This window comes from Xylocopa sonorina, chromosome 5, assembly GCF_050948175.1.
Source record: "Xylocopa sonorina isolate GNS202 chromosome 5, iyXylSono1_principal, whole genome shotgun sequence".
Lineage (NCBI taxonomy): Eukaryota > Metazoa > Arthropoda > Insecta > Hymenoptera > Apidae > Xylocopa > Xylocopa sonorina.
Window position 1 is genome coordinate 2120472 of NC_135197.1, and position 10436 is coordinate 2130907.

The window sequence follows — 10436 nt, forward strand, 5'->3', positions numbered from 1 at the left end:
CAGCAATGCTGGATAAATGATCCTTCTATTTCAATTGAATGCAATAGCTCTGCGTATTCTATCAAATTAAAACTATCCAGAAAAGTACACTTATACAACGTTTAAGTTTCATTCTTATCGGTTTACACATATCATAAAAATGTAAAAAGTATTTATAGAAAGATCACATTAAAGGCGCGATATTGTTTCTCTATATATTTGACTTTTGTTTATTAAGAAAAAAAACAAATATATATATATATATATATATATATATATATATATATATATATATATATATATATATATATATATATATGTATACACATATACGTGCTGATACATGGTAAAAACATACACGTAAATCATGTGGAATACTGTGATGTAATAGTCTTGTAGTATGTGTTACTTCAAAATGTATTTTTTTTTCTTTATATACTTCTTTGTATGCTCAATTCGGCCGAACTGGCGGAAAAACAAGTTCGACATTATTCTGGATTTTTGTACAACATACGTTTGTGAGTGTTAAAATACTAGTTACTGTACATATGATGTATGTGTGTGCGTGAATGTGTACGTGTATATATCATTCTCTATGTATATATGAATTATTTATTAACAATCTTGTAATTTTTAAACGTTTAGTGGCAAGCCCAATGCGGTTGAATATAATAAGATTCCGACAAAGTTTGAACAAATGTTAATATAAAATATTCAACTACCTGCCTTCTGAATGAATGTTATAATGTATTCTGTTGAAATTTATCTATATAATTGAAAATTATATTAAATTAGTGCAGCAACCTGGAAACAAAAGTGATTAAAAAATTATGGATTTGAAATAACTATGTATTAAGCTGTAGCTACTAATGAATATATAACGAACACAAAATAAATTCATTCAGAAGCAAAGGAAATTGTTTAAAGTTAAGAATTGCACAGGAATCATTGGGCCCATATTAAATGAGATGAGAAAGAAATTTTTTAATTTATATGGCATTTTTGTCAGGGTCATCCACTACAGAAAATAGTTACAATATTTAATTTCATTAAAAATGTTCTATAAATGTGTTAGTAAATCATTGTAAAAAACTTATTTTGTATGCGATGATTCTATACAACGAATGCCTAAATTATCAGTTTATAATTGTACTGACTTTTTTTTTATATCCGACTACCTTATCTGAGTTATTAGGTAACTGTGTCAGCATAAAAAGGTAACAATTATGTTAGTAACAGAATTGTCGAATATATTTCTAAATGTGAAGTAGTATAAAACTATACATTTACATATATACATATTTGTAGATATATGTTATATATGTACGTATGTATAGTAAAATAGACAGTGCACAAATAAAGAAATTTTTCGATCATTGTCAGAACAGGGGTTGGCAAAAATATTTAATTAAACTTTATATCATTCATACGGATCGGTTTTTATGCAATTTGTACTTATTTGTTTAGCATGAAATTCTTATAACTATTTAAATTGTATCATTCGTACCTAAAATAGATTTATACTTGAAATACCTAAAGTATTGTTTCTGGCATTTACAAGTCACATTACATAATTATTTATTCATTTAAAATACTTGTAATTTCTTTCAGAAAATAAATAGAACACAACCGTAGTCCTTATGTCATTTCATTTTTGTGAACGATGGAGTTTTGGAGTTTGCTAGGAATTAATTACATGGTTTAAAAATATAAATATACATATATATATATATGTACAAAAATGAGGTAAATAGGAAAATGACGAGTGCGTGTGAAAAAAATAAAAAACTTAGTAAAATATATTATATAACATATTTGAATGAGTGCACTGTGCAGTTTGTGCATAGCTCATTTTGTTTGAAAGTTAGTGATGTCATGTACTACTTCACGTTTTCTATATTGAATGTAAAATAGTGTTTCATGTTGACATAAAACACCATTTTAGCTGTGATGTTAACAATAGAGAATTCGTGTAGAGATGCAAAGCAAAAGAAGAATTACTACATAATAGAAATGAATTTTTGTGTCATGTTTATTATAATGACAATTCAGTATTACGATATGTACCAATGTTTGCTGACTAAGAATTCTACTACTGGTTAACGTCATATGCTAACAAAATGTGAGAAGAAACTATAAAAAAGAAAACAGCACACATTTTTAAAAAATCACAACGAGGCACAAATTTTAAAATTGGACAGACGATAATATCCGTGTCCAAAATTATCCTGGAACGTTACGTAATCAAGAATTGGATCTGAGATCTCATACAAGTATACGTGTGGTGAAGTACTAAAATCATGAAAAAAGTATGATAACAGAACATAGTTATCGAATTATTAGTTGTAAACGATAATACATATTATCGCTACCACTACTGCTGCTAGTGCTATTACTATGGCTATTACTATTACTACACCTACAACTAGTGCTACCATTATCGTAACTATTACTACAATTACAGCTACTATCATTACCAGTATAAATTGTCCTTGTAATTTTTATATGCCAAGTGTATACTTTAATAGGATAAATGGTAAAGTATGGGAAATGAGTCACAGTAAATGTAACATAAACTTGCCCTACTTAATGTAAGGAGGGTAAAAACTATGTTAACTGAGCTATAAATTATAAATATTGTATAAGACGATAAATAATAACTATTATTATTATTATCATTATTATAATTATTATCAATTGAATTAGCAAATTGTAATCTACCCATCAACCATTTTCAAATAAGGGAGATTTAAGTCTGTAATTCGTGTATAACAAAAATCAAGCTGTATAATATTGTTGTTATTGCTGTTGTTTTTTTACTATCCTTAATCTCTTATTCATTTTAAGAGTAAAATCTGTCTTGTGAAAGAAGACAAATACATTAAATTTATGGGAAAGAAAAGAGAGGAGTATATATAGTCTTAGAAACAAACTTATTTATTCTATATTTTATTGCACATAATTTATACATATGGCAATGTAACAATATTAAATTCATATCCTCTAAAAACTGAAAACTTACAAGATTCAAGTAACACACATGTAAAATATAACCTCAACATGTTCGACTTGTTACTAAGACTATTGTATTTTACATTATTTTTAATTAATATTACGCAACCTATTGTTGGAAATGAGTTTTGTGATAAGCCAGATGAATATGGAGAAAATAATAATAAATGTGACATTCAATCTAGTTATTCCCGAAACCGGTTTGATATTTTTTACTGTACTTGCATTACGTTAAGATTGTTATATCTTATTGTCATATAAATTATAATTTTTCAGTTATATACTGTATGAAATCAATCCTCCAGAAGGTTTTAATTTGAGAAGAGATGTTTTTATTCGTACTGCAGTTTTTGTAAAAAATTTAATTAAAGAAGAAAAAGAATTTAAATGGCAATTGGTTTTGCCACCATGGGGTAATTTAAGACGTTTAATAATTAAATCATTCTATCGTTATTCACTTCATCCTTTCATTTTTCTTTTACAGGCAATTTATATCATTGGCAGAGTAAGCATATAGGACTTCAAATGCAATTACCATGGAGTCTGTTTTTTGACGTGCCAAGTTTACAAAAATATGTACCTGTTATTGAGATGTATCAATTTCTGCAAGGTACGAAGCTTCATTAATTTGTCATTAATGAGAGGATTATGTAAAACTATATATTTTTTCAGAGTATCCTTCCGAAAATGAACAGACACAACTTGATATTGTTTATATTTTACAAAATGACGAAGAGATGTTTAAAACAGGTATATTTAAAGATAAAAATGAAGTTGTAAAATGTACAAATAAATTATTGCAATTTAATAAGATAGAATCTAAAAAGTATAGTGGACATTTTTGGGGATATCATAATATAACTTCTAAAGCTATTAAGTGTATTCAATTTCATGGTATGATATCAAGTCTTAGACAAAACCTTAAACCTAATATATATAGGTAACGTATATTATTTCTTTTACAACATTTATGTTATGTGCAGTATTTGTTGCAACTAATTAAATTATTCTTGTAGATCTGTAATGTTTGATCATATGGAGATTGCCTTACACGACTTCTATGGAACACAGGAATATTGGAAAGCTAGGCGTAGTATGCGATATAATTCTGAGTTATACAGTATCGCGAATGAGTATAGAAAAGTCTTTCTTAATTCAACAAATGAGCATGATAGAACGGAACGACCAGATGACTGGACAGAAGAAAAGGTATTTAATTTTATACTATTGAATCAGTAAAAAAATTAAAAGTTAAGAAACAAATGTTTGCTTATAGAATAAAAGAAATGCAGTTGGAGGACCCTATTTATCACTTCATCTCAGAAGACGTGATTTTTTAGTTGGTCGTTCTCCAAGAGTACCAAGCATAAAATCTGCTGCTTCCCAATTGAAAAACAAATTAGAAGAATTTAGATTGAAATTTATATTTGTCGCTACCGATGCTACAGAGAAAGGTAGATTAACTTTGAATTTATAAAAAATAATAATATTTTTGCATTTTATTTATAACATATTAATTTCTCTAGAATTCAATGAACTCAAAGGATACTTATCCGACTATACAGTTCTTAGATTTACACCATCAAATTACGTGTTAAATAAGTTTAAAGATGGTGGAGTTGCAATTATAGATCAAATAATTTGTTCTTATGCTAGGTAAGGATTAACATGCTCTATTTTATTACTTATATCTTGAATAAAAATAATGAGTCAAATTTATCTTTCCTTCATTTTTCTTTTAGATATTTCATAGGAACACATGAATCAACATTTACATTCAGAATACAAGAGGATAGGGAAATTATTGGTTTCCCTGCTAAGACAACATTCAATCACTTATGCAAAGATACTAAAGAATGTGATTCCAATGGACAGTGGGAAATCGTTTGGTAATGTATAAAAAAAAAGAAGTAAATTATATTAGATAATAAAAGTGATGGACTGATTTTAAACACACATTTTACTGTAATTAATGTGTGTATAAATACATCTTTTTGTACATGTCATTGATTATATCTATTATTTCCCTGGAAGATTGTGTTCCTTAACTTATGACAGGTTTACCAATTAATTCTTGTTCACGACGAATTTCTTGCTCACGTTGTTGCTCCCTATTCAAGGCTTCTTTTTGTTTTATTTGTTGCAATCTTAATGCTCGTTTCTGTTAAACAAAAACCGTGTACAAACAGTTGTGCATCCCAAATTAGTATCTAGACGTATGTAAATTACAACTTACTTTTAATTTGAATGTCCGTTCGTGAATGGAAGCCATCTCTTTTTTCATTAAAATTAATTTCCCTTGACTAACTTTAATAGTTTGAAACTGTAATACATATTCTCTTGCATATTTTACATTTTATATATATATATATATATATATATGTATATATAGATCTTGCTTTATACTATTCTTTTATACTAAAAATTTATTACATAAAATCCATCATCTAATAATTTTACAATTTTTAATTTACCATTGATTCAGGGAAATAGTTTTATTAATCGACACTAATAATTACCATTTCATCCAGTTTAACGTCATCAAAGGTATCTTGTAGTTTTATGTTCTCAATTTGCATCTGATCGAGCAAAGTTTCTTGTTTACTCCTAAATAAAGATAGAATCGATAGAACAAAGATCAAATACATTACAAGATCATATACATTCCTTACACGTGTTTCCTTACCTTACTTCGTCAAGCTTTCTTTCAACTTGTTCCAATTGCGCTTGATACTGATTTAGAAGTCCTTCAGCTAATTTCTTTGTGGCTTCTTTAAAATTTATTTCACATTCTTCACTATAAGAAATAAAATGATGTATATTATCATTATAAATAATTATATATAACCTACGACCAACCGACTTTACTAAACTATAATAATAACTAAATAATAAAAATGCGAGGTTACTCGTTGCGTTTTTCAATTAGCGACTGTAATATCTTCGCTTCTGCTTCTTCCATATCTGTCATCATTTTTAATTACTATTATAATTATTACTATTCAGTGATAATTGCAGTAACAAATAGCAATAAATGGTAAATGCACGATGTAAACAATAACATTAATTATAAGGTTGACATTTATCTGATTAACGTGCTAATCATTCGACGTGGACGTCAATCACGTTGCTAAAGTCTGCACTGTTTTCCACATATTTTTTAACCATTCACTTCTACTCTTAAAGTAAAGGATCTCTAGTATCTATTTGTTTCATGCTCGTGACATAACTTGAACATAACCAAGAAAAAGTAGTCGAGAAAAATATTTACTATTTATGAAGTGATATAATATGTTTTTGAAACGTAATGATAAGCTCGATGGACGTGTTTACTCGAAATGGAGCATCTTCCAAATAGAGAATATATTATGGTAGCTCCTGGAATAAACACTCTTGCAGTGCTTCTAAATATAGGATTTATTTTTAGGTTGGAGCTAGTCTTAGTTTGAATCAAGAATTTGATCCAAAACCGCATTTCTAGACGGTTTTGTAATAGGTGTGAAAGATCTCTATTTCTGAATGACATCTTTAGCCTTATTTTTGCTCTTCGTTAATATTTCGTTTCCATTGTTTCTGAGCATTATTGTAGCTTAACTATCAAATTTTTTAGTATTTCACATTAGATGCAAAGAAAAACCTCTTCGTTCAAGTGCTTTGTTTGAATAAAGTAAATTAGACAGTTAACTAGGTAAATATTAGACACGTAGAAGAAACAGCAAAGTCAAGGAGATATTTTCTTTCCAGTGACTAACATGGCGAGTGACTTAATAATAAAAGGCAAAGACAGATTACAAGAAATTAGTATGAAACTAGAGCAAAGTCATTTGGTTTATCTGCAAACAGATGATAGTCCTTTGAAATTACAACAGCGCCATAAACTTGAAGGTAAATGCATATGATATATAAATCAATTAGTTGATTTTGTACAACTTCCTATATTTTAGGTTTTATTAAAGAATATCTCTGTCTTGTTCCGAATGAAAATAAATATGTGTTTCAAGAAACTGCAGATATATTGCATAGGTCAGCAGCTACGTTACAAGATTTTAGCGGGTACAGAGCTGCAACTGCCTGGAGTGCTATTTCTTTGTATGCGGCTAATCTTTTGGCCCAGCCTTGGAGAAGGGAATATAGAACATTAAGGGTCCATATTTTTTTTCACCTTTACGTAATATCTTTTGTATTATAAAGCATAGAATTAATTTATCCTTTTTACGATAACAGTCTTATAGCGGATATTATAAACACGAGGTAGAAGCAAATCTAATAGGTGCAGAATTAATGTTTGAACAAATGGGATACAAACATACAGGGTTAGGAGTGCTTACTTTGGAGGGTCCCATTGATCCCGATAAAGTATCTAGTGTAAGCAGAGACGCGATAGTTGCTTTTGTTGAATGTCAGGTAATCGTTAATTGTAATAAATTACATATATGTTACTATAAAGGCAAACGTAAATGAAAAATTGACAATTTTTAATGTAGATCTTGAAGCAAATATGGGAGAATGTTTCTCAGAAGTGTACCATCTCGTGGTTAGAAGTTTTAGAATTTCGTGAAAATCACGTTGGTACACCGGAGCAAGCCATTAGAGCCCTAAACTACCGTTTCCTTGAAAAAATGCATCAAAATCGAACGAAATCAGAAAATTATAGGGACTATCATTACCCACAATCCATGTGTATAGACGCAGCTTCACCGTCGGTACCTTATCATATTATGCCTCCTGGTTATAATATGTCTCCTTGTCAATCCGAGTATAGGTATATCGAAGATACAAACACGATACCAGGAGGTTATAGGTATATTCAACCAATAAATCACGGCTTTGTACATCGATGTAGTGTCTATGGATGTTTACCACATGGAAATAAATATTTGAGCAGCGTCAATCCTTACTACGGCACAGCACCTGGATATGCAAGAGTACCAACAGGTAGACTAATTGAACTCGATATGCCGGTGTCAGTCGTGAATTATGATAAATTACATAATCGTAAAGCGTCCCACCGAATATCGGATTTGGACGAACTAGATTTTTACAGAAGACAATCCAGCGATGGAGATCATTGCGACTACGAGAAGATTGATAAAAAATCCGGAAAATCGGGCACCGAAAGAAACAGCTACGATTCCTGGGATTTCGTATATAGGAATTTAGAAAGTTTAGGATATTCTAAGGATCTCGGTGATCGTGAAGATATTTTACATAAACGAGAATGTGATTCCCGATTGAGTAAGCAAAAAGTGTTTAAACAAAACGACAATGATGAGAAGTGTAATGTGTATCGTACTGAGAAAAAGAGAAGCGGAAGAACCGATACGAATGAAATCGATTCGTCCATGACAAACGGACGACATCATCATCATCAACATGACACATTGCCCTTCAAAAAGAAGTCTTCTTCCTTTGATTTAATGGATTCCAATAGATATCACGATGCATCTACAGAGAGTCATTCATCTCCCTATAATAAAGAAAAAAGACAGGGCAGTCAGACCCTTCCGATTCAACGATCTCATTGGTCATCTGATCAAATTGTAAAAATTGCAGATACTTTAAAGAATTTCGAGCTCTCACGCTCTGAGAACGAAGACAAAATAGAAGATGAAGGTATGAAATGGAGTTGTGCTACTTGCACGTATCTTAATTCATTATCAAAAGAAATTTGTGAGATGTGTGGAAAGTCTAGACACAAAGGGAACGAAGATAAACCATTAGCGAGTGGTGGAAAAGAATGTCCACAGTGTACATTAGTAAATGAGAAAAATGTCTCGATCTGTGATGCTTGTGGTATCAGTTTGAAAGATTCACCTACTTATATTTAGATAAACTGTTTGGGACAAGCAGTACCTTTGTTGCATTGTTGTTTCATGTGTTTAAAATTAAAAGCGATAAAGAAATGGTAAGTACATTTTCTGGATATTCGACGTTGACCTAATAAGATTATTCAATGTGTTTGAAAAAAATGTTGATACTTACAGTGCTTCGAATAGCCAATGTAAGTAATAACAATTTCTTTTGATCACTCTATTTAGAAAAAACATTTTTTAAAGTATTACAATACCAATCAAATAAAAAATTTCTTAAACTATATAGTGGAGATATAAAATTATTTATTTAAAGTTATTTGAGTAGATTTGTGATATGGATACATTAGTACTATGGTAAAAATGTGATGGCCTACTGTTTGTGTGAAAAGAAATAACAGTGAGCATATGCTGATACTTTCTCGGGCCAATGTAAGTTGAAACAAAAGTCTTTGTCTCCTTCGTACAAATGATTTTCCATAAAATCATTTTTCAATTTGTTGTGTACTTTGATATATGACTTTTTACAAAATTCTATCTGTACTATACATTACAAATTTTATGCCAATAAGTTATTGCACCGGTATCTGTTATCTCGTATAGTATCTGCATATGCTTAAAAAAAATTAAACTAGTAAAGAATTATTATCTATAAAAAATATATAATAGCCTAAATAGTTTGTAATACTAAAATTTATATAAAAATTATTTATTGTACATCACACACACACACACACACACACACACACACACATATATATATATATATATATATATATATATATATATATATATATATATATATATATATATTGTATCCATTGCAAAAACTCGGAAAACTTGTATTTTAGGAAAAAATTATTGGAATGTTTTATACTTATTTAAGAGAAAAACATTAATCTGTATTATGTTAACACATATATGACATATACATATACTTTACAGTACACGCACATATATATTTATTTATTTACTTTGCAGGATTATAAGATTTTTATGCTTTTTTGCATGAGAATGGAAACATTGTTTCCTTTTTTGTTAATTTCGAAATATTGTACGATCATAAATATTCGTTTTTCCAGCTTGAGTAGAAAATAAGATCTTTAGGAATTGCATGTTGTTTTATCTGAATTGTGGAAAATCTTTATTTCAATGTCATTTTTTAATACATCTCTATAATATTAATCATAAAATTAATAATTTTACGGAGATGGCTCAATTAAAGTTTTATAATATGCCATAAGTGAAAGAGAAAAAAAAATTAGTTAAATATATATATTGTTTAAATTACTTTTTGTTGACTAGATAATATTATCGTACAAGTATAATATTCATGTACTTTTAAAAAACATATATGTAAATTATATAAATGATAGATTGCACAGTATATGAATTAATAAATATGTAAGTTGAATTTATACGATCTGTTAATACAATTTGAATATTTTGATTTAAAAATTGCATTGTATGATTGTTAATTCTATACAAAAATTTATATAACATAGCTTGATATTTATTTATACATTCCTGATATATCAGTTTATGAAATAATACCTAATTCACGTTGTTTTCAGAAATTTATTTTTATTTTAGACGTTTATTTTAAGTAATATATAATATATATATATACAATGA

At 28.7% G+C, this 10436-nt stretch overlaps 2 protein-coding genes across 11 annotated transcripts; one reads left to right on the top strand and one right to left on the bottom strand.

The window, feature by feature from the left end:
• The first annotated feature begins 2819 nt into the window (after positions 1-2819).
• On the top strand, positions 2820-9846 carry Tamo (PUB and ZnF_RBZ domain-containing protein tamozhennic). Of its 10 annotated transcripts, XM_076895296.1 has the most exons (9): positions 2820-3191; positions 3268-3404; positions 3476-3601; positions 3664-3931; positions 4008-4200; positions 4268-4445; positions 4518-4647; positions 4734-4880; positions 6736-6871. In XM_076895296.1, exons 1-9 carry the CDS (start codon positions 3040-3042, stop codon positions 6740-6742), a joined length of 1338 nt encoding a protein of 445 aa, XP_076751411.1. In that variant the 5' UTR covers positions 2820-3039; the 3' UTR covers positions 6743-6871. The 10 variants fall into 10 exon arrangements, 9 of the variants coding, with proteins under 9 accessions (XP_076751411.1, XP_076751412.1, XP_076751404.1 ...); XM_076895297.1 differs by lacking the exon at positions 6736-6871 and having other exon boundaries at positions 4734-4884; XR_013101853.1 differs by lacking the exons at positions 2820-3191; positions 3268-3404; positions 3476-3601; ... (1 more) ...; positions 4008-4200; positions 4268-4445 and adding exons at positions 6936-7135; positions 7216-7395; positions 7476-8896; positions 9783-9846 and having other exon boundaries at positions 4519-4647; positions 6736-6876.
• On the bottom strand, positions 4934-6017 carry Pldn (biogenesis of lysosomal organelles complex 1 subunit pallidin). The gene is made up of 5 exons (XM_076895310.1): positions 5901-6017; positions 5678-5788; positions 5511-5598; positions 5228-5314; positions 4934-5152 (listed from the first exon to the last, which is right to left on the bottom strand). The coding sequence occupies exons 1-5, from the start codon at positions 5963-5965 to the stop codon at positions 5036-5038; spliced, it is 468 nt and encodes a 155-aa protein (XP_076751425.1). The 5' UTR covers positions 5966-6017; the 3' UTR covers positions 4934-5035.
• Positions 9847-10436: the final 590 nt, after the last annotated feature.

Coding starts and splice junctions, on each gene's coding strand:
- Pldn (XM_076895310.1), bottom strand. CDS start 5,965: ATGATGACAGATATGGAAGAAGCAGAAGCGAAGATATTACAGTCGCTA. Junction 5,789..5,900: donor CTAATTGAAAAACGCAACGA/GTAACCTCGCAT, acceptor TATTTCTTATAG/TGAAGAATGTGAAATAAATT. Junction 5,599..5,677: donor AGAAAGCTTGACGAAGTAAG/GTAAGGAAACAC, acceptor ATCTTTATTTAG/GAGTAAACAAGAAACTTTGC.
- Tamo (XM_076895289.1), top strand. CDS start 4,751: ATGAATCAACATTTACATTCAGAATACAAGAGGATAGGGAAATTATTG. Junction 4,881..6,735: donor GGACAGTGGGAAATCGTTTG/GTAATGTATAAA, acceptor TTTTCTTTCCAG/TGACTAACATGGCGAGTGAC. Junction 6,877..6,935: donor ACAGCGCCATAAACTTGAAG/GTAAATGCATAT, acceptor CCTATATTTTAG/GTTTTATTAAAGAATATCTC.